Source organism: Furipterus horrens, unplaced genomic scaffold, assembly GCF_987537825.1.
Source record: "Furipterus horrens unplaced genomic scaffold, mFurHor1.1.pri manual_scaffold_2, whole genome shotgun sequence".
NCBI classification, from domain to species: Eukaryota; Metazoa; Chordata; class Mammalia; order Chiroptera; family Furipteridae; genus Furipterus; species Furipterus horrens.
Window position 1 is genome coordinate 118,879,217 of NW_028327172.1, and position 21,850 is coordinate 118,901,066.

Consider the following 21,850-nt stretch of genomic DNA (forward strand, 5'->3'; position numbering starts at 1 on the left):
TTTAATATCACCTTATTAATTTCTTATAATAACTTTTTGAGGTAGACATTATTTCCAATTTATAAATAAGGAAACTGAGACTCTGAGAAACTAAGACATGCAAAGACACACAGATTAGAAACTATAATCTATTTCTGTTTAAATCCAAAGTCAATGCTCTTAATTATTGGTGTCCTATAATTAGGAATCAACCAGCTCCTTTCCAGCCTAAGTGGAATAACTAGAACCAAATAAATTCTTCCACTGTATAGAACACTAACAATGAGCAAAAATGTGAGACAGCTGAGTTCAGAGAGTAGCCAGTAGACAACCTATGACTATAATCCAGAGACAAGCAAAGCTTATGTGGTGGCTCTCATGATTCCCTGAGACTGATTTCCTGACTACAGTCTGTGCAAAATCAGGCCATTCTGTGGTACTGAGGAGACAAAGACCAGAGACCAGGACAGCTAACATCTCTGGAGTGCGTGTGGTGGGTCACTGAAGCAGTAGCTACATGGAGGCAGCCTCAGAGGGACTAAAGGACTGCGCAGGTCTGGGGCTGAGAGATGAACCGTACAAGTACAGAGCAAGACCACTCAGGACACAAGATAGCAGTTTCGAGGGCATTGAACAAAGAACAGAGACACTAGAATTTGTGTAGAGTTAGGGAAAATCTGTACTGAGGTATTTGAGTTCCTGCCCAGCCAGAGTAGAAAGGTCTCCTTCACAGTTTGTTAAAATACCTGGCATCTTGATGTGAGGAGTAAGGACCATGACTCTACTCTAGATCTGCCATAACAAAGCCTAAAACAAAGCCCCTAATAAGATCCATGTGGATCTTACAGGGAAAAAAAAAACCTAATATTTTATATCTACATGCTTTGTATAATTTTCAGTGTTCTTCATTCCTTAGTAGGAATCTGAGTTCTGTTTTCACTCTCCCCTCACCCAATATGGCATGTACAGATTGATTATTATATTACAATTTTGCTGTCTGTGAATTCTCTGATTTTTATTTATCTGAAAATGCCTTTATTTCAACAATTTTTAAAGGATATTTTCTCTGGATATACAATTCTAAGTTGTAATTTTTATTTTTAGCACTTCAGTGATAGTATTACATTGTCTTTAGTCCTTCATTATTTCTGTTAAGAAATCAGTGAATATTCATCTCCTTTTCCTCTATATGAAATGTGATTTTTTTTTATCTCTGGCTGCTTTCAAGAATATCTCTTAATCTTGGCTTGAAGGAGTTTGACTACAGTTGCCTACATGGAGTCCTCTTAACAGTTATACTATTTGGAGATTTTGAAGTTCTTGGAACTGTATGGAGGTGGCTTACATTAAAATTGGACAGTTTGGGCCATTATTTCTTTTAAAATGTTTTGTCCCAAACTCACTCTTTTCTCCTCTGGGAGTCTAATTATATTCATGCTAGACTGTGTTATATTGGTCTACCTGTCTCTGAAATTCTGTACTTTTTAAAGATTTTTATCTTCCTTTTCATCATATTGGATAATTTCTACTGATCTGTCTTCAGCTTTATTAATTCTTTTGTTATATTCAATTTGCTGATAAGTTCATCTGATAAATGTTTTATTTTATTGTAATTTTAATTTATACAATTTCCATTTGGTTCTTTTACATAGTTTCAATATTTTATTGAGAGTTCCTATTTATTCACTCCTTAAAACTATATTTTTATGTAGTTAATTGTTTATCAGAGCTGCTTTAGCTGTGCTAAAGTCAACAATGGATAATATAGGTTGTTTTCATTCATAGTTTTCTTTTGCTTCTCTGTGAATTACATCTGCCTGTTTCTTTGTATCTCTTCCTTTAAAAAATGAGTACTGTACATTATAGACAATCTGTTGTATATTCTGGATTCTGCAATATTCTTCAGATGAATGTAGGTTCGGTATGGAGTTCAATTATTGACATGAACTTGTTTAGGCATGGTTTTGAGCTTTTTTAAGCATTGGCCTATAGAAAACCCCAAGTATTTTCTAAGGCCCTCAAGTGGGACTAAATTTATACTTAAGTTAGAAGTTATAACATAAAAGAAAGAAAAGATATGAAGATAATTATGTAAAGTCAAAGGATGCAGATAAGTGAATAATATGGTTGTAAAATTTTTATATAATGAAATTCAAAGTATGGAATATGAAGAATCAGGTATAAAGAAGAAAGAATAAGGTAAGAAGTAGGAAGTGTGAAGTGTTAAGACATGAAGCATGAAGAGATACACTATTCTTTCTAAATAGACTCTGATAATTAAGGATGTATATTTTAGTTATAAAGCAATCATAAATAAATAGATTGTAGATACATACCTACATACATAGGAATCTAATAGAGAAAATAAAATGGAGTACTAAAAAGCTATTTTATTCACTAAAATGAAAGCAGGTACATAAAATGATATTCTATAGTTAATTTTGTAAGGCTTATTTCCCTATAGGGATTTGGTTTAACAATTTCATAACTGCTTTGTGTATATTGTAAGGTTGAGTAACAAAAGAGAAATATGAACAAATTAGATTAGTTTTAAAAATAAAAAGAAAATGATAGTATTAAATTGAGTCATAGCAATAATTATGTAATGTAAATGGATTAAATAATTCATTTACAAGGTAGATATTTTCAGAACAGATAAAAAAGTAATAAACAACTTTATGTTTTTTATTAAGACATGTATCTTAAATACAAGACACAGAGAGGTTGGACTTAAGGGATAATAAAAGATCTATCATCCCAATAGTAAGAATAAGAAAGCTGACATGTCTCTATCAATACAAGACAAAATGAATTTCAATACAAACAGTATTACAAGAGATAAAAGAATATATTACAACATGATAAAAGGGAAGTTCACTAAGAACATATAAAAATCTTAAATATTTGTATCCTTTACACTATACATGTACTTACGAATTTAATCAAAACTCAAGAAGCAAAATTTGAAAATACTCAAGTGTTTTCACCTTTTTCTTAGTAATCCAATGGACAAACATACAAAAACAAATAACAACATAGAAGATCTAAACCACACTTGATTTAAACCAACTAACTTGATTTAGTTGACATTTACAGAATAAGAAATCAAAAATAATTCAGACGACATGCTTGCTGAAGGTGTATACATGGAAGATTTGCCCCTGGCTGGTTTAGCTCAGTGGATTGAGCATCGGCCTGCGAGCTAAGTGTCGCTGGTTCGATCTTCCAGTCAGGGCACATCAGAGAAGGAAAACTCTGACTCCAAAAAACCTCTGCTGCCTTGCGGCATACCTCTTCAGGGGAAAGGCTAAGGGAGTAAACCCCGACAGAAAATCCGGAGCCGGAGTCCCTAAGGCGGTTTGACGTTGTAGTCAACACCGGCAACTCCTGCGGCGCACCTGAAGCCAAGCTGTATTGACTCCGTCTTTCCCTTGGACCCTTCAGCTGCGAAGAGAGGGGGGGTCTGCTGCATGGGCAACAGCAGACCCTCCATATCACCCTGCCCAGGCTCTGTAGCTTCAGCTTCACTGGAGAGGACACTCCAGCGTCATCGCAAGATGTCAATTCAACACGGGAGGAGACAGATACCGTGTCACTCCCGAGTCGGACTGCACAGCCATTCTCAGCGGTGCAGATAGACTCTTAAGAAGCTGCACCATCGTCTCTCGAGACGGACAGCTGCCGACGATACATGGAAGATTAATCAAGATAAGAAATTTGATTGACTACCATAAAAGAATCTCAATGACTGTCAAAAGATATAAATGTTCGGAGTGTTTTCTTTAAAATATCTGTCCTTTTAAATCTTATATTCTTCTACCACAACAGGAATATATTTATAATTTAATTAATTAGAAAAATCTCTCAAAATATTTAGGAATGAAATACATTTCAAAACAACCCATAGGTCAAATAATATTTTTCATCAATAAAATATTTCAACCTAGATAATAATGAAAAAAAAATCAAAACTTATAGAATGCAACTAAAACTTAGTCAAAAATATATGGCTATAAATGTTATAGTAGAAAAGATGAAAGCTTAAGGTCAATGATTTAAGTTTTCACCTTTGAAAACTAGAAAATGAAAAGCAAACTAAATGTAAAAAAAGAGTAAGAGAAAGATAATAAATATAAGATAAAAATTGATGAAAAATATGAACAATGGAGAAAATTTTTCAAACCAAATATTAACTATTTTAAAACATAAATAAAATTGTAAGCCCATGGCAAAAATGATCATGCAAAAAAAAGAAAACAAGACTTATCTATATCTGGAATTAAAATGAGGCTATCACAGCAGATACTATAGAAAATAAAATGATACTAACAAAATATAATTAAGCATATGTCCACCCAAAGACATAGTTACAAGAATGCCAATGCATTTAATAACTTAAATAAAAAGAACATATTATTTAAAAAACAAAAATTACCAAAATTGACTCAAAAAGAAGAAAAAAACTACATTTCTCTGAGCATACCTCTTTGTATAGTTTGTCTTTTAAAACTTTGTAACTATTTCACATATTCAACAAACAGGGATGGGGCTGGGAAGAAGACAAAATGGAAAATAAACAAAAGATAAAAGAACCTTATTGATGTTACAAACAACATTTACACTGAAGGGGTAGAAAAAAATAAATTTAGAAAACAGCACATTCTAAGGCTAAAGTTAAAAAGAAAGAAAGGTACATAAAAATGATATTTTATACTTAATTTTGTAAGGCTTATTTCCCTACAGGGATTTGATTTAGCAATTTCAAAACTGCTTTGTGTATATTATAAGACTGAGTAAATAAATGTACTATGGGAGCCTGTTTTCCTATTGTTAGAGAAAGGAGTTACAACTAAGAAAAGAAGGAAGCCTAGAATGAATCTTGTGGTATTAGATTGGAATTGGAGGTGAAGATGTAACAACTCATGGTTGGGTTGCTAATATATATATAACAGATACATATGAAAATGTAGTTGTGTTTATAAGTATATATATTTATTTTTAGCTCTGCCTGCTGAGAGGACCTAGAAGCAATGACAGCTCAGCATCAGTAAGAGTATCTAGCACCCAAGTCTTAGTTTACAAAAAGAAATGTCCAATATACATGTGAAAAGATGCTCAAGATATTTAATCATCAGGAAAAAGCAAATTAAACTAAAATGAGATACCAAAACACGACAAGTGTAATGGTTAAATTTTTTTAATATTATCAATGTTGTGATTAGAATATGGAAACACTGGACATGTTTTACACACATTGCTGATTGGAGTATAACATGTTGTGATGACTCTAGAAAAATGAAATAGGCACTTCCTATGTTGCCTAGCTCATCTACTCCTAGGTATTTTTTCAAGAGAAATGTAAGTTTGTGTCCATGTGAAGACATAGTCACAAACATTTATAGCAGTTTCATTCATAATAGCGAAACTGGAAATAGTAATCTAAATGTCTATAGGAGAACAAGGAATTATATTGCAGTATATTTATACAATAGACACATACTACTACCAGGAAGGGACCAGGCTGAAGTGGGTTTGCTCCAGCGTGGTTTGGAATGTGGGGGTTCTTGGCTCCCTGCAGGCAAGATTTTAAGACAAGAGTCCAGTTGATTTTGCGAGTACATTTATTAAAGCTTGGTACAATAAGACAAAGGAAGCAAAATCATAGGAACAGGACTGAGCCTAGGCAGAGCTACGTCAGCTTAGACATGTGAGGAAAAGAATCGAGCCTAGGCGAGCTGCTTAGACTCAGAAAGCAAGTCACAGAGACAGAAGGAGTGAGCCAAGGCTAGGTTGCTTGGCTCAAGAGAAAAGGTCACTGTAACAGCAGTGAGCCCAGGCTAGGGTACTTAAACTCAGAAATGTTTCTAAGTTACAGAGGCAAAAGGACAGCCCTTGGAGAAAGAGTCAGGGAGTTAGCCTGGGATGAGCTGCTGCTGCCTGCTGTTCCTTTGGTTGCAAGTCTAATCAGAACCCTTAGAGCTTAGGGGAAAGAACGCAAAAGTACACACCTCAAGAGAGGAGGGAAGGGGTGTGCTCAAGGAAGACTGTATACTAGGTCCTTTGTCTTGAGGGTTATCTCTTTTTTTGCAGGTGAGAATTTTAGGGGAGGTATTAATCAGAATATTTATCAACTTCTCAGATGTGTCTTTCAATATGCTGACGTATCAAAATGAATGTATAGTGGGATTTGGGATCATTCTCTGGTCAGCTTCACCTCTATCTTGGATTTGGCTCTAATTGTTTTTTTGTTGTTAATACTTATTCCCATGACTTGATCGTTCTTGGTTTTGGCTGACACTGATGGCACTGAGTCTCTGTTAACCATCTTCCCTACTACTTGCTCTCTGACTGGGGAGAAGGGATGCCTTTGGTTGGGGGAGATAAGATCTTGTGATTTAGTAGCTGGCTGCTAATTGTTTAACTATTTTGTCTCTATTTCCCCATTCCACTTGTTAGGGAATATTTCTAGCTTTTTACTAACTTGTCTCACATACTACTCAGCAATAAATAGGAATACTTACTGTTATAAATAACAGCTTGAAAGACTCTCACAGATATTATGCTGAGTGAAAGGTACTAGACAATAAGAAGTACACACTCTAAGATTCCATTTATCTGGTATTCTAGGTAAAACTAATCTAATAGAAATAAAAGTGAGATCAAGGGTTATCAGGAGTAATGCTGGGGTGAGGATTGATATAAGGGGGCATAAGAGGATTTTCTGTGAAGGAGAAATGATCTCTACCCTAAATATCTGTATATATTTATCAAAAGCATATACTTAAAAATATTTGAATTATAATTATTCATGAATAATGTTAATTTCAAAAAATGGAGTAGCCCAGGCTAAAACAATATCATAACAGAATAGCAAGCTTTTATTAACTGTCAAACATACCTAAAATCATAATATTTTGAAACAAGCATCAGGAGGAAGAAAGACAAAAGTAATAAAAGACATGATTTCTCATACTGTGTGGATGGAGGTTATTATTTTTTAAATCAGATTGTGAAATTTTATGCTCACCCTAAAAATCAGTTCAACAATAAAAAGAAGAAAGCTTAAAATAAATACTGAACAAAAATAAGTAGAATGTGCTTTTGTTTTTTATCTTCCAGACAAACTCACCATTGTGCACCATCCAAATGGTAAGTGCTTGGTATTTATTGAAGGATTTAGGACTAAAACAAAGCACATAGTAAACCAATCTCAACCTAATATGATTAGGTAGATCAGGGTAGAATCTCACAAATATTTTGTCTTTATGTGCAAAACCACTAGACCATCAAAATAAATTGTAAGATAGTTCTAGAATAGCAAAGCTAGAGACAATGTTATATGGCAAAAGAAGCTTATACCTTCAACTCTGTTTAATCTGGTTCTTTACAATTTACTAGTTGTGACCTTTGGCCAATCACTTAAGCTCTTAGACCTCAGTTTCCTCATGTGTAAATGTGGATTAGAATTCTACCATGGGAATTGCTTGGAAAATGTACCGATATGTAAATAAGAGCAGATCTTTAATGAATGGAAGTTATTAATAGAGCAAATGAAATTGGAATAACACTTGAGAGAGTGATTCACTTTAGTATGATGGAGAGAAATGTGTGCAGAATGTTGGGAGGGCAAAGAGAAAGTAGAGGTCAGCCATGCAGCTGTTGGAGAAACTAGAAGCAACTGACTGTGGCCTAAACCCAAGCCTGACTGTGGGGATGCAGATGCAATGGAAGTGAGCAGAGTGGCTGGCTGGGAAATGGGAAACTGCGGGAAAAGCATAAGCCAATGGGGAGTAGTAGGGAAATTTTTTTCTTAAAAAGTATATTTTGCAACTGGCCAATTCTGGTAAATGGATAAAAAAAGAGAAAGAAGGTATAATCAAGTGGAGGTTCTTATTCAAACATGTTAGATTGTTTCTGAGCTGAAGCAACTTCTCAGAATCCTACTCAAGCTGATCTGTATGGATAGGAGAAATTAATGGCATACTTGTCAAGGATGGCTTTTCATTATGTCCTTTTATCTCTTCAGTAACTTTTCTCTTTACCCATATCCTACACTTTGCATATATAGTTTTTTAAGTGCTAAATAAATGAGTCATTAAATGTGTAAATGACTAAAGAGATGGTAACAGAGTTTGTACTTCTAGGTAACGAGAGTATTCACAATGAAAGTACTTCATATAGCATACCTTTCGGCAATAAGGTAGGTTGTATTTATCTTAATTTTTGTAAAACCAAAAAAGAATTTAGTTGAGAAAGAACATAAGAACCTTCTATCCTGTTTATGCTTTGAAACAGTCTTAAAATATAAATAAAATAGGTTACATAAGCATTTGTGTGCAAAATCCGTGAGCAGTAATTTAAAGAAATTAACTATTTGGAAAAAAATAGAAGGAACTTGATCAAAGGAAAAAGACATTGAAGCCAAAGTGTGGTTTAATTCCACATGTATAGACCAAACAGATCTTAGAGGCGGTGTGAAGGCATAATCTTTAACAATAAGAAAATGCTGAATCTTTTTGAACCACAATGTATATAGTCCTTAAAGTCTAGTTATAGAAAAAAATTTAACCCCCAAATATTGTTCATGTAACTATGCGTTACTTCACATTGTAGTGACCTAAAAATAAATTGCTAATGAGAAGCTATAAATAACACTAAACAAAGACAACAGCAATTGAAAACAAAGACCAGTTCAAAACAACACTGATAATTACCTGAACACAAATTTTTCTTCATAAAAATTGTTATTCCAACTATTTATATATGACATGTAGAAAATTTGCACCATTATTCCACATCACGTGGCAGCTGAATTTCTTGCAAAAAATCCAGAATTAGGGCCCTTGTTAAGTTCTCATAATAAACCAATTTTAGGGTGCCAAATGTTAATAACCCTTAATCTCTCTAATGTTTCAAGTAAATCATTACTAATGTTAAAAGCCATTCATTCTTAAAACTGATTGAAGTATTTGCATTTCTGGATCATTCTGTGGCCCACCAATGGGCCATAGACCTAATGAGTCTATAATAGAGAGAGTTGTTAGACTCATTCAGCTATCACAGAATTAAGAGGTAACACCTAGGCCCAGGATTTTATGAAAATATCTTTATCATTTAATATTTTACAAATATCATATCTGTAAGATCTGAAGGACTGTACAACCATGGCCTGTTATTTTGGAGTAAGATTTTGGATAAGAGAAAAGAATAAAAATTTCCAACACTTGGGCTATTATTCATCAAAATGGAAATAAAACTTGAAGTCAAGGACTTTGATGAATTTGAGCTTTATAATGATTCGTTCTTTTTCAAAGGGGGAATTGTCATGTCAGCTACCTCTACAAAGCTGTTTATTCATGACTGAAAGGCAACTATGACTTTCTCATGTTTCTGTGCTCAGCTTTAAAAATGGAGATTTTTTTTTTCCTTAGCTTCCTGCTCGACTACAAGTTGAAAAGGAATTTGGTTTCTATTGCAGAAAAGATCACTAAGGAAGGTAAGAAAAACAACCATATTTTTAAAAAATCTAAAGCAGTCTTATTAGGGACTTGAAGGAATCATTTGCCTAGCAAACAGAATAAATATTTCATTTTCTTCTCCTGAAAGAATAAATGTATATTTTTCAAGCCAAAGGTGATTGTTCCTTAGAAAGATTTATGTATGGGGGTGATTTTATGTTAGCTAATCAATTTCAAATGATGATATATTATTCACTAATGCATTTCCTGTTATCTCATTTTCAGGTTATTATAATGAAACACGAATCTGCAGACACTGTGCTTTCTGCATGAAGCAAGCTTGCATTTGGATTGCCTGCTGTCTTCAGGGAAAATCTACATTGTGAAATAAAAAGCAGGCCTCTGGATTTCAGATTTTATTATTGCCACAATTTATTGACATTGTATCTGCTTCAGATGGGTGTATCAAGACTAAAATTGAATGTCATAGAGTAATTGCATTCTTTGAAAATAAAAATTCTTGCATTTTACAATGCACTTTACACTGAAGCAACTATTTTCCATTTGAAAATTGAAGGAAAACAGGAGCAGAAATGTTAAATGCTCTATTGCAAAGTTATTGGGCCTGCTTTAGGCACTAACCTTAGTGAATTATTCCTCCTGCCCTTAGAATAAACATGAAAACACAAATTTGTTCAGTATATATTTGCCTTTTGACTGGTCAGTTTTCTGAATTTCTCCTATTTAAAACTAGCTATTATTGTTACATCATGTTTGCAGAAACCTTCCTTTATTTACTGCTTATTTGCATGTAACCTGAGAACATTATTTTTCTAACTTTTTGTATCTCATACTAACATACATTTCTATAACCTATATACCTTATAAAAAGGCTTACAAATTTATCAGCTTATTTCTTAGACACGTTTTACGAGCTTAGAATAGAAAACAGTTTTACCATTCTATGAGTTTCATGAATAATTGCTGCAAATAGTTTAAAGCCATGTTTGACTTTTCAAAATCAGTGCATGGGGGGAAAATCAATGCATGGGAATTAACTACTAAATTCTTCTGCTTACCAGTTTACAGAGAGAGAAGTCTACCAAAATTATTTGAAAATAACTGAATTTGATTAATAGGAAAAAGCCTCTTTTTCAGGCCTTTTTGCCAGAGCTCACTGGACTCCATAAAGCATGACTGACTCTTGTTTTACGAGCCTCTATCCTCAGGACTAGAAAGTTACTGAAAGTGCCCTGAAGGCGCAGAGGCTCCAGGAACTTGTGAAACAGGATGTGCCAGACTGAAACTAGTAAACTAGTACTATCAGATGCTGCACCCAAAGAAAACATTGGGACAAGCTGCAGCAGATACAAGACCGACTGAAACAGCTGCTCTACAAGCACCCCAATCACCTAATAAAAACTGAAAGCCCCCACCCCCCACCCCTCAGAGCTGGTGTATCTCTCCACACCAAGCCCCTCCTTTCTCTTGGAGAATGAATAAAAATCTTCACTCTTCACTTTCTTCTCTTTGTGAAGTCCTTCACAGCCTGCATCTCTGACCACCCTAACATTAATTTCACTGCATAGGGCCCATAAAGTAGAATAAACACAAATGATGTTTTTCTAGTTTCTAAACAATGAGAGAAGTGTTTATTTTTTTTAAGTGATTCTGCAAAATATTGATTATAGGGTTCTCAAGACTGTTAAGATTCTTAAGTAAATTCGTTTTAAAAAATAATATTTTAATCCCTGTAGAAGCTGCTTTTGATTATTATATTTGGAAGTTCAGTCTATAGTTTCACATCCAAGCTTTCAAGAAATGGCATGCTGTTCCACACACTGAGTCCCCATTTCTGTGGACTCTCACACCCAAATAGTTAAGGGAAGCAATGGGAAAACTGCTTTTCTATAATTTTCTCCATCTGTAAAATGTAACTGTATGTATCATCTCTAAAGTCAAAACTTCCATATTAGCCTGTGATTGATGCACACAATGGTGCCACTAGCTTTAGTCTTATTAAAAAGGTGAAATCCAGTGACAGGTAAGACGTTAAATTTCCTGATTATAATGCAATTAGATCATTTTTTACCTGAGACTCAAAGGTGGAAGCAGAAGATAAGGCCTGAGTGGTAATCAAATCTTAAACATAGATGGAAATCTACAGTTAGGATATTTAAAATACTACCCTTATGTACTGGGCTAACTTAGAATAAAACCATGGCAAAAAGCCCATTTAATTGTCTCTTTCCATAGACACTCTGGCCCTGAAAATCTTACTCCTTTGTCATCACAAACAAATATGGAAAAAGAAACCTAAAAATCCCTGTGCTTCCTTTACCGTGGCTCATCCTGTCCTGGCTGAAGAGACTTTGCCAGAGCGAGAACATTGGTTAGACAAGGTTGGAGGTGGAGAATCAGGAGAAGTCCATATCATGCCTGTTGCTTGGAAGAGATGAAAAGTAGAGAAATGCAAAGGCAGGGGAAGGGTAACCCCAATTTTGAAATGATCCCAAATGAAAATGCTCCATAAAGAAGAATAGTTGGAGGGGGAAAGATGGTGGCAGAATAAGTAGCAGTGTTGTCTGCTTGCTCCCACTGAGGAAAGACTTGGAGTACAAACGTGGAGTGGAGAGTGAGTGAGAACAGCTTTCAGACAGAGCAAACAGGAGCTTGGGAGCAGCATGGGAGAGGGCGGAAACCATGGCCCGCACTCTGCAAGAGGAGTCACCAGGCTTCCCAGCCAAGTGCCTCTGCTGCACCACATAGGGTCAGCTGCTGCCTGGTTCATTAGCTGGGATCTGCTTGGGAACTGTGCCCTGACCGGCGAAGTCTAGGAGGGAGTCAGCGAGAAGGTTTGGTGAAACAGTTGGAAGTGCAGGAAAATAGAGACCAGCCCTGACTGAGACAAACTATGTGTATTGAGACTTAGGAAGGACACCCTGGGCTGGCAACCCTGCGCCCATGGGCGCATGCGCCAAGGCTCTGTCGAACAAAAACACAGAACAACACTGCAGTTTGGAAGCCACACAGAGACTTTTTTGGAAGAGGAGCAAAAACAAGACCGAAGACTGGGCAAGGACTATGGGCATACACACAATCTCACTGGCAAAGTAGTGTTGCAAAACAAAAATGAAGAGCGCTAGAGGGTACCATAGGACCAGTGGAGGAAACCCAGTTCAGTGCGGCTCACAGCAGAGAGCTGCGCAGGCCCACAAGTAAGAGAATAGCAGCCCCAGAATCCAGCTAGATCTCCTCACAGACAGACAGCTAGAAAAGAAAATATGAAACTCATGGAACTTTGACCAGGGGCGGATCCAGAAAGAGAAGAAAGTGATAAAAAACAAGATATTACTGGGACATATTCTGCCATGGTATTTTCATGAGTTACTTAGTCCTCCAGTTTATGCATTTTAAGTCACTAGCTGTTATATTATAGTTTATTCCAAATATCATATGTTGCTCCTCCCTTGTATTACCCCACCTTAACATCCGATCTCCTCTTCTTACTATAGTCTTAAATTCTATCTTCTCTCTTACTAGAACTAGTATCCATTCTTTCAGCTTAAATTTGAAAAAAATTTCCCTCTCATAGCAGCACTATTTACAATAGCCAAGTGCTGGAAACAGCCTAAGAGCCCATCTGTAGATGAGTGGATCAAAAGACTGTGGTACATTTACACAATGGAATACTATGCAGCAGAAAGAAAGAAGGAACTCCTACCATTTGCGACAGCATGGATGGAACTAGAGAGTATTGTGCTTAGTAAAACAAGCCAGGCAGTGAAAGACAAATACCATATGATATCACCTAACACAGGACCCTAATGAACAACACAAAGAAATGAACAAAATAGAACCAGAGGCATGTAAACAAGGAACAGACTGACATTTACCAAGGGGGAGGGGGGAAGGGAGAAGGGGATTAAGAAGGAGAAGGATCTAGTCAAAGAACTAGTATGAATGACCCATGGACATGGACAGTGGGGTAATGGGATGGGGATGGGCTGTGAGAGAAGGGGTGGGGGTGGGGGGAGCAATGGGGGAAAAGTGGGACAACTGTAATAGAAAAAAACAATAAATAAAGAAGCAATATTTTTAATCTCTCAGATTTATCCCTAATATATAGAATACTGTCCATCGAATAAGCTTTGCCTTAGTGATGAAAGATCAGAGGACAGAGCAGAGGGACCAGGACTTAGACTAGACATATGGGAATTTTCTTAGAGGTTTGGGACATTTCTTAAAGAACTTTAGTTGCTTCCAGAAAGAAAAGACCTCCATGATAGACCTTTTGAGGATTCTGTGCTGATACCAGAAGACTGAACAGCCTATAGCTAATATAACTTATCTTTTTCTTCATCCCTTCCTCAAATCTGATTTGTTTCAAATCTGTTCCTCCTAACTTTAGCCAAGGGCCAGCCCCTTCCTCGGATTCTTAAATTTACCATGACTCTGACTTCTAGAAAAATATGCATATGAACAGGTACTAAATGTTATTGAAGGAGTTTCATGTTGAATATTAATTTTCTTCTTTTACGCTAGTCAATTTCTAGGATAACAAGGAGGCAGCATCTAGACCAGTGGTTTTCAAATGAGGCAATTTTGTTCTCTTTGCCCTAGACATTTGCCAATACCTGGAGAACATTTTTAATGGTCATGACTACAGAAGAGGTAGTCCTAGTATCTAGTATGTAGAGACAAGGGATGCTAATAAACATCCCTTAATACACAGGACAATAAATTTTCCAGTCCAAAATGCCTGATATAGAGTATACAGTAAAATGTTAAATTTGTTAAAATAAAAACAGTTAGACTTCCGGCCAAGATGGAGGCTTAGACGGACACGCTAGGTCTTCCTCTACAACTATAGAGGAATACAACTACTTCAAAACAAAGGATAACTAGAAATTCCAGAAAATAAAACTACACGGAAGCCCAACATATGAAGTTATAAACCAGCGGTGCCATTTGGGCAGGTAAGAGTTAAAGAAGGCAAAGCTGTTTGCGGAGCGGCGGGCGGGGCGGCGAAAAATCCCGGAGGCAATCAAGCCCCTGGCGTGCGGGACTCCATTCAAGCCCCTGGCCTGCACGACTCCGGGCGCTGGGGAGCAGCCGCAGCATCGCCTTGAACAGTGAGGCCCAGGGGGGCGGGAGGACGGATCCCGGTCTCCTAGCTGAATAACTGTGTGAATCCATCTTGGACCCCCGCCCCCAAAGAAAGCACCACAGGGCTGCGAAATAGGTCGCGGACAAGCAGGCGCCGGGCGCTAATTTGTGACGCGTGCACAGGCACTGCCCCCGACAGCCGGCCCAGGAAAACAAAACGCATCTGTCAAAATGTGGCAGACAAATATAGAGATCCCGGTGGCACAGCTCACCAGGCAGCAGATAGAGAACCTGACAGATGAACAGATAAGAAACCTGTCAGAGGCTCAGTTCTGGGCCATTGTTATCAGGTGGCTTACAGAATTCACAAAAGAGCAAGAAAAAGATATGAAAGAAGCGAAAAACTTTCATAACGAAAGGAACAAAACAACATACGAGACAGATGGTGAGGAATCCAGAGTTCATTTCAACAAACTGGAATATGGAGAAGGAAAAAGAAGTCAACCAATGCAGCGAGAGGAAATGGCAAGCAACAATGAGAGGATCAGAAACCTCTGGGACAGCTATAAAAGGCCCAACATAAGAATCATTGGTTTGCCAGAGAATGAGGAAGATGAACTAGAACTTGAAAAATTGAGTGAAAATATAATAAAGGAGAACTTCCCAGACTTGGGGAAGGGAATAGACTTGCAGGTCCAGGAAGCAAGGAGAGTTCCCAAGAGACTGGACCCAGGGAGAACCACTCCAAGACACATTATAATCAAAATGTCAAAAATTAAGGATAAAGAGAGAATCTTAAAAGCAGCAAGAGAGAAGAAAAGAATTATGTACAAAGGGGTCCCAATTAGACTATCAGCTGACTTCTCAAGGGAAACACTACAGACAAGAAGGGACTGGCAAGAAATATTCAAAGTAATGAAAATCCAAAACCTACAACCACGAATACTCTATCCAGCGAAATTGTCATTCAGAATAGAAGGACAGAGAAAGTGTTTCCAGGACAAAATAAAACTGAAAGAGTTCATTAGATCCAAACCACTGTTATATGAGATGTTAAAGGGACTGGTTTAAAAAACAGAAGCTAGGGAGATGAAACAAAGGCAAACGAAACAGGCAACGAGAGTGGAAAAGGAACTGTGGGTAAGGGAAGCATAGTGAGGGGAGGTCAACAGGGAGGGGGAGTGGGGAGAGGGAGGGAGATGATATAGGAATTGGGGATCATGGTAGGAGGGAATGGAATAGACGGAGAGAGATTGGGAGGAACTGTATGCACAACTAATGGACATAATCTAAAAGGGGGGGACAACTGGAGGGAGGGGGGCCACCGGGTGGAGGGGAGCAGAGGGAAGGGAAATTGGCACAAATGTAATATTTTAATCAATAAAACACATTAAATCTGAAAAAAAAAATAAAAAATAAAAATAAAAACAGTTAACTTTATACAGAATTTTCTGCAACTGGAAACCTTTATGAGACCATAAATGGATGTCTTTATTTTAGAATACATGTGGCTTAAGTTTGAATGGATCATTAAATACTCAAAACAATGGTTGACTCTAATGCATTTTGATAAAGCAAGCATTAAATTATTCTACCAATGGAGACTCCAATTTTTAGAAAATAAGACTGTTCTCAGTATTGTTCTAATGAGAATGATCTTGTAACTTATGTTTCTATTATATCCTAGTGTACTAATCTGAGCTCCTTCTTGTTTTCTATAATGCTCAGGGGGTCTGAGTTTATTAACCTGGACTCACCTAAATTTTACTGCATATTGCTTTTCTAAATGGATAGACATTAAGGAGAGAGATCTGCATCCTGAGCCTGATCTAGTGGGTCCCAGCAGATTAGCACAAGACTGGTCTGAGGCCCTATTGCAGCCCTCTGTGTAGCTAAACCAGCCATACACACCTGTCAGCTACCTTATTTTGTGGGGATGATCTTTAAAGACAAGGCATAGTACCACCCAAATGACAGCAAAAGGCAAGATTCTCAATACAACAAATCTCAGATTTATACATTACATGCATAAGTTCCTCAATATTCCCATCTTCAAAATGCAGGTGATAATGCTCCTTACATAATTTTATGGGTACTCATTGACATCGTGTATTAAATGAGCAGGACAGTACTGCATTCCAGAGCACAAGCTTTGAGGGTAGACTGACCTAGTTTGAATATTGGCTCAGCTATGTCCTACCTGTTTGATCATTGATAAATGGGGTTAATAATTCCAACATCAGTATAGTTTGAGAATTAGATATAAAGAGATCCTTTAATTATTATTCAAAGAGGATGCCTTTGATGGTGAAAGGAAGTATTGTCATTAAGCACAATGGAAAAGCAGGTATGAACCAAGGCAACCTCTGGCATAGCTGGGATATATGGTCATGTTATGAAAATGTAAGTGCTTGGAACATCTGACTGGGAGTAAATTATGAATGAAGATAGTTTGCAAAAAATAATCCTCTTTGAAATGTGAATGATGTCATACATGAGGCTGACTTGTTACCTGGCTCTTAAGCACAGCCTTATAGCATATAATTTACATCCACATAATTATTTTAAAAAAAACAAAAACAATAATTACAGAAAATGATCATCTGGATCACCACAAACATCAGAAGCCTCAAGTGGAAAAATCCATCAACTATAAAGTACTATAGCTTTGTTTCCCAGGTTGCGTTACAAAGACTCATAGGAACTGCATTAAAAAAGGGTTCTGTGATCCAGTGAGCTCAGGGATACTATTTCAGTCCCTTTTAGAATAACAAATTAAATGTCCAAGTATTGAAAGCTAAGTAATCCTGCAATAAATAAATCTCTACAGCTTAAAAAATACTGGCTTACATTTTATGTATATGTAAGTTGGCCTCATTTTTCACTTCATGGGAAAAGAAAAACTGACTGAAGGATGCATGCAGGGATATGTTGAGATGGAGCCTAAAACCTGGGTTCAGTGGAAAGCTGTGTCAAGATCAATTAATGATGTTTCCCATGATAGTGGTGTGATGGGGTGAGGGGAGTGATTTGCACTCAGTTATTTAGCATAAAGCAAAAGATTAAGTTCTAAATTTTGAAATAATAAAAGTCAACCTTAGTCAAAATAAAGATCACTATCTTTGAACCAATAAACTAGTAAACTTCTCTCAGAGTAAAACACTAATTCCTGTTATAATATGTATGCCTTCAAATGAACATCAAGCTTGGTTCCACTCAAAAGCAGTGTAAGATCATTCAGAGATGCTGTGCATTGAAACGTATCAGATGCTGAAGCCATTTCTGAGTTCATGCAAACCAGTGGGATAGTTTTGCTCAGATTGTCTTTTTGCCCTTTGTAGCAACAGGTGACCCTCAGAGAGAAAACTTAGCATTAGCAAATCAACCAAGAATTTCTGATGGATGGTCTCCCATTTCTCAAGGTGGGAGTGAATACATTGTATCAGCTATGATAAAGGTGCTACAATTTTCTCCTAGCACTGTCTCTTTTCTTCATTTGAGCAAAGACAAGGGATTCAGGGTAATGTAAACTGATGCTGTTTTAACATTCATGCCCAGCACTCAGTAAAGCATTCGCAGTCACACTAAGAAGCCTTAAGCTCCTTCCCAGACATTGACATTTGTCATAATGTTGTAAAATGAAGTGTTCTATAACTCAGACATGGCAAGTCATGTCCAGTACCTCCCAATTCTTCTACAGCAGCAGACTTAGGGATTCCCAGCAAATGACCTGTCATTAACAGTGACAATGAAGGGCAGAAGAACCTTATATTATGATCAACATATGTCTCCTTATCTTGGCTTTCATATACTGTGACACAAATCCTAAGATGTTTTTATTTTACTTTATTTTATTTTATTTTGGTAAGAACATTTAATATAAGGTCTACCGTCTTAACATTATGAAGTGTACAACACATTACTATTGCTTTATAGGTACAATGTTGCACAGCAGCTCTCTAGAGCTTATTTTGACTGGGATGTTTATAGAGCTTCCAATTAGATTTTGGTCAAAATGGATCTTTCTGGTTTTAACAAAATATCCCTCCCCATCTATCACTGTCAAAACTGGCTACTTCCTCATCTACCTGAAAAAGATAAGAGAAGCAAGCATGATGCATTCCTAAAGAATAAGCCAGTTCTTCCACCAGAAAAGCAAATGTCCATGAAGATTTTGCTCATTTCAGCCTCTGAAACGGAAACAGGAAAAATATTCTTCAATATGGCAGAAAATTTATTTTTTAAAAAAAATAGTTTAAAAACCACAGAGAATAGCAAGTACAAAGACTCTGTGGCAGAAAGACACAAAGAGCATCTGAGAAACTAAATCATGACCAGTAAGCTGAACACAGAGAGCAAAAGAAAACACAGACTCTAAGAACAGGCCATACAGGCAAACATTAAAGATTCTGGTATTTTACCAGAAAACAATGGAAATCATAAATGAGTTTTAAACAAAGAGGATGTTTTACAGTAGTTCCCCCTTACTATCAATGCACATTTGGCATTGGAAGCAAAGAAATAAAAGCCATAAATGAGTGGTGTAAATAATACACTGTTTTAATGACTTTTTTGAACTTAGCAAGTTTCGTTACATTTGCCAGTTTAGAGTTTTTTTCAGAGTTATAACAACTCATCATGAGATCCAACATTGCTAACAATGATAGCCAGAAAACAACCAAAAATTCCAGAAAACTGAAACTTCACCATATAACTTTTAAAACACTCATGGTAATCAAAATGAAATTTTAAATTCTATTTAATATGAAGCACAATTTCTTACCAATATCTGAGAGTCAGATAGACCTAATTTTGAATCATCTCTTCTTTTCTTCCCTCTTTGTTTCCTTCTTTCCCTTCCTTCCTTTCCACTCTCTTATTTATTTATTTACTTTTATTTACCTATTCATTTATTTATGTCTACTTTTGTGCAAACCCAGGCACTGGTTTAGGTGCTAACATAAAACATTGAACAAGATAGTCAAGGTCTCTACTCTCTCATTGCTTACATTTTAGTAAGGTTTGAGGAAAACAGAGAATAAGCAAACAAACAAAAAATATCAGAAAATGTTAAATGCTATACAAAGAGAAAAATAATATAAAGTGATGAAACAGAAAGTGACTTAGTAGTTTCTTGGGTTAAGTTGCTCAGGAAAAATCTCTTTAAGTAAAGACATTTTTGAGCTACCAACAAAACAACTGAAGAGGCTCAGCCATGACAATAGAAGCAAGAATAGCACTGAAAATAGAAAATAGACCCAGTGCAAAGGCCTGCAAGGTGAGAATGATCTGGACATTTCCTGAAAATGAAAAGATTCGTGTTATAGTCTAAAATGTGCCCCTCCCAAAAAATATTCATATTGAAGTCCTAATCCCCAGTATCTCAGAATGTATTTGGATATAGTCTTTACATAGGTATTTGAGTTAAAATGTGATCATCAGGGTGAGTCCTAAACCAACATGGCAAAAAAACACAACCAGCTGGTAGCTTAAAGACGGGCACTCTACCAGTGACCTATTCCACAAAGATGCTACATAGAAAACAACCGTGAAACCTCCTTGTTAGATGCTATGAGGCTTTAATTAACCCACAAGTATGTGGGTGCTCAGCTGCTCTTGACTGAGCTCCTGCCTATGACTGTTGTGATCTATGGGTTATGTAAGTGGCTTTGCTGGTCCCGACTGGTTGTTCGCATATCTGGGATCAGCTGGCTATGCTACCCTAGGATGGCCTGGACTGGGGCTTCACAGGTTGCTTCCACACTAGGTGCAGCCTGTCACAGACCCACAGCAAATGCAGAGAGCAAGGAAGGGACAGCAACTATGTAAGTTCTTTTCCTGTTGTTTCAAGCCTCTGTTGTTGCCACACTTACTGCATGCCACTGCCCAAAGTAGGTCACATGGCAGACCCATAGTCAAAGCAGAAGACAAGAAAGTTATATGGCAAACAATGTGGATACATGGAGAGTGAAAATCAGGTCTCTTAAGGCAATCAGTCTACCACAGATGCTTCTTAAATCAGTTTATTCCATTAAAATGCATACAAAACTAGAGAGGACAGCTATATAACAAAAAATAGCAAAATCATAAAATCATAATGACACAGAGAAGTATTTGCATCTCTAATATATAAAGATCACATTTAAATTTGTAAAAAAAAAAGCATCAAAATGCCAATGGCGACAAAGGACGGCAGCAAAGAGTTCATTTAAGAAGAAATGCAAGTAGTGAACAAATACAGGGAACAAAGGTTTATCTTTATTTGTGATCAAATACACCAATTAAAGATAGAAATTATACTTAGTATTAAATTATCCCCCCAAAAAAAGATTAACCAATAAAATTAATGAGGAATGACTCCACTGGAGCATGATACAGCAATATACAGAAAATACAGCAGCATGATTTTTGTACTTGTTTTTTTCTCTACTTCATCTATTCACATGGCTTAACCCCTTAATTCATTTAAGAATCCCCTTAAAACTTGCCTTCTCAGAAAGGCTTTCCTCAGCATCCCTGCCTAAACAGAATATCTTTTCCAAGTTTCTCCATAGTTCTATCACTATCAGATATATAATTGTTTATTTATTGCCTATATCCCTAACTAAAATAAAACCTCCATAAAGTCAAAAACTTCATCCACTTTTTTCGCAACTTTGTCACTAGACATAACACAATGGCTGGCATAGACACTTAAATATTTGGTAAATCAGTGAGTGAATGATTGAATAAAGAGTAAACAAAACTACACATTTTCTTTTTATACATTTTCTTTATCAGTGTTATCATAAGGAAAATTTGAAAGAAGTAAAACCTTCATGCAATAAGATGTTTATTAGTGCATTAAGTATAATAGCAAAAGAATGGAATCCATTTAAACAACAGGTTTGGGACATTTATTAATACATTTATTAAACAACTTTTTTAAGTCCTTACTATATGCTAAACATTTCTCTATGCCTTCCTACATTAAACTATACTTTTGTTGGAACTAGCCACTGAAGAAATCAGTATAAACTATAAGGACAGACAATGATAAATGCTGGTAAAAGATAAAAATTGGGAAAGGACAGGCAGTGAGAGAATGGGAGACTACTCAGTTAGGGTTTCAGTAAAGACTTCTCAGAGGGTTTTAACTCAACCTGACTATTATGAGGCCTATGCAGAACAGAGCTCACAATCAAGCATGTTAAATAGAACACAACATTATAGAGGATATTTTATGTAGAAAGCATGAGTTGGAAAAAACAAAATAATTACCAGAGGTGTCAAAACTATGGAAATTTTTAGTTTTCAAATTCTTC

The 21,850-nt window shown here is 36.4% G+C and overlaps 1 protein-coding gene across 1 annotated transcript in view; it reads left to right on the plus strand.

The window, feature by feature from the left end:
- Positions 1 to 9,974, plus strand: part of BANK1 (B cell scaffold protein with ankyrin repeats 1) — a 321,562-nt gene extending 311,588 nt beyond the window's left edge. Inside the window, exons 14-17 of the mRNA XM_090266342.1 lie at positions 7,099 to 7,128; positions 8,124 to 8,179; positions 9,411 to 9,475; positions 9,723 to 9,974. Of these exons, the coding sequence (XP_090122468.1) occupies positions 7,099 to 7,128; positions 8,124 to 8,179; positions 9,411 to 9,470 (146 nt within the window). The 3' untranslated portion in view covers positions 9,471 to 9,475; positions 9,723 to 9,974. The remainder of the gene's footprint in view (positions 1 to 7,098; positions 7,129 to 8,123; positions 8,180 to 9,410; positions 9,476 to 9,722) is intronic.
- Positions 9,975 to 21,850: the final 11,876 nt, after the last annotated feature.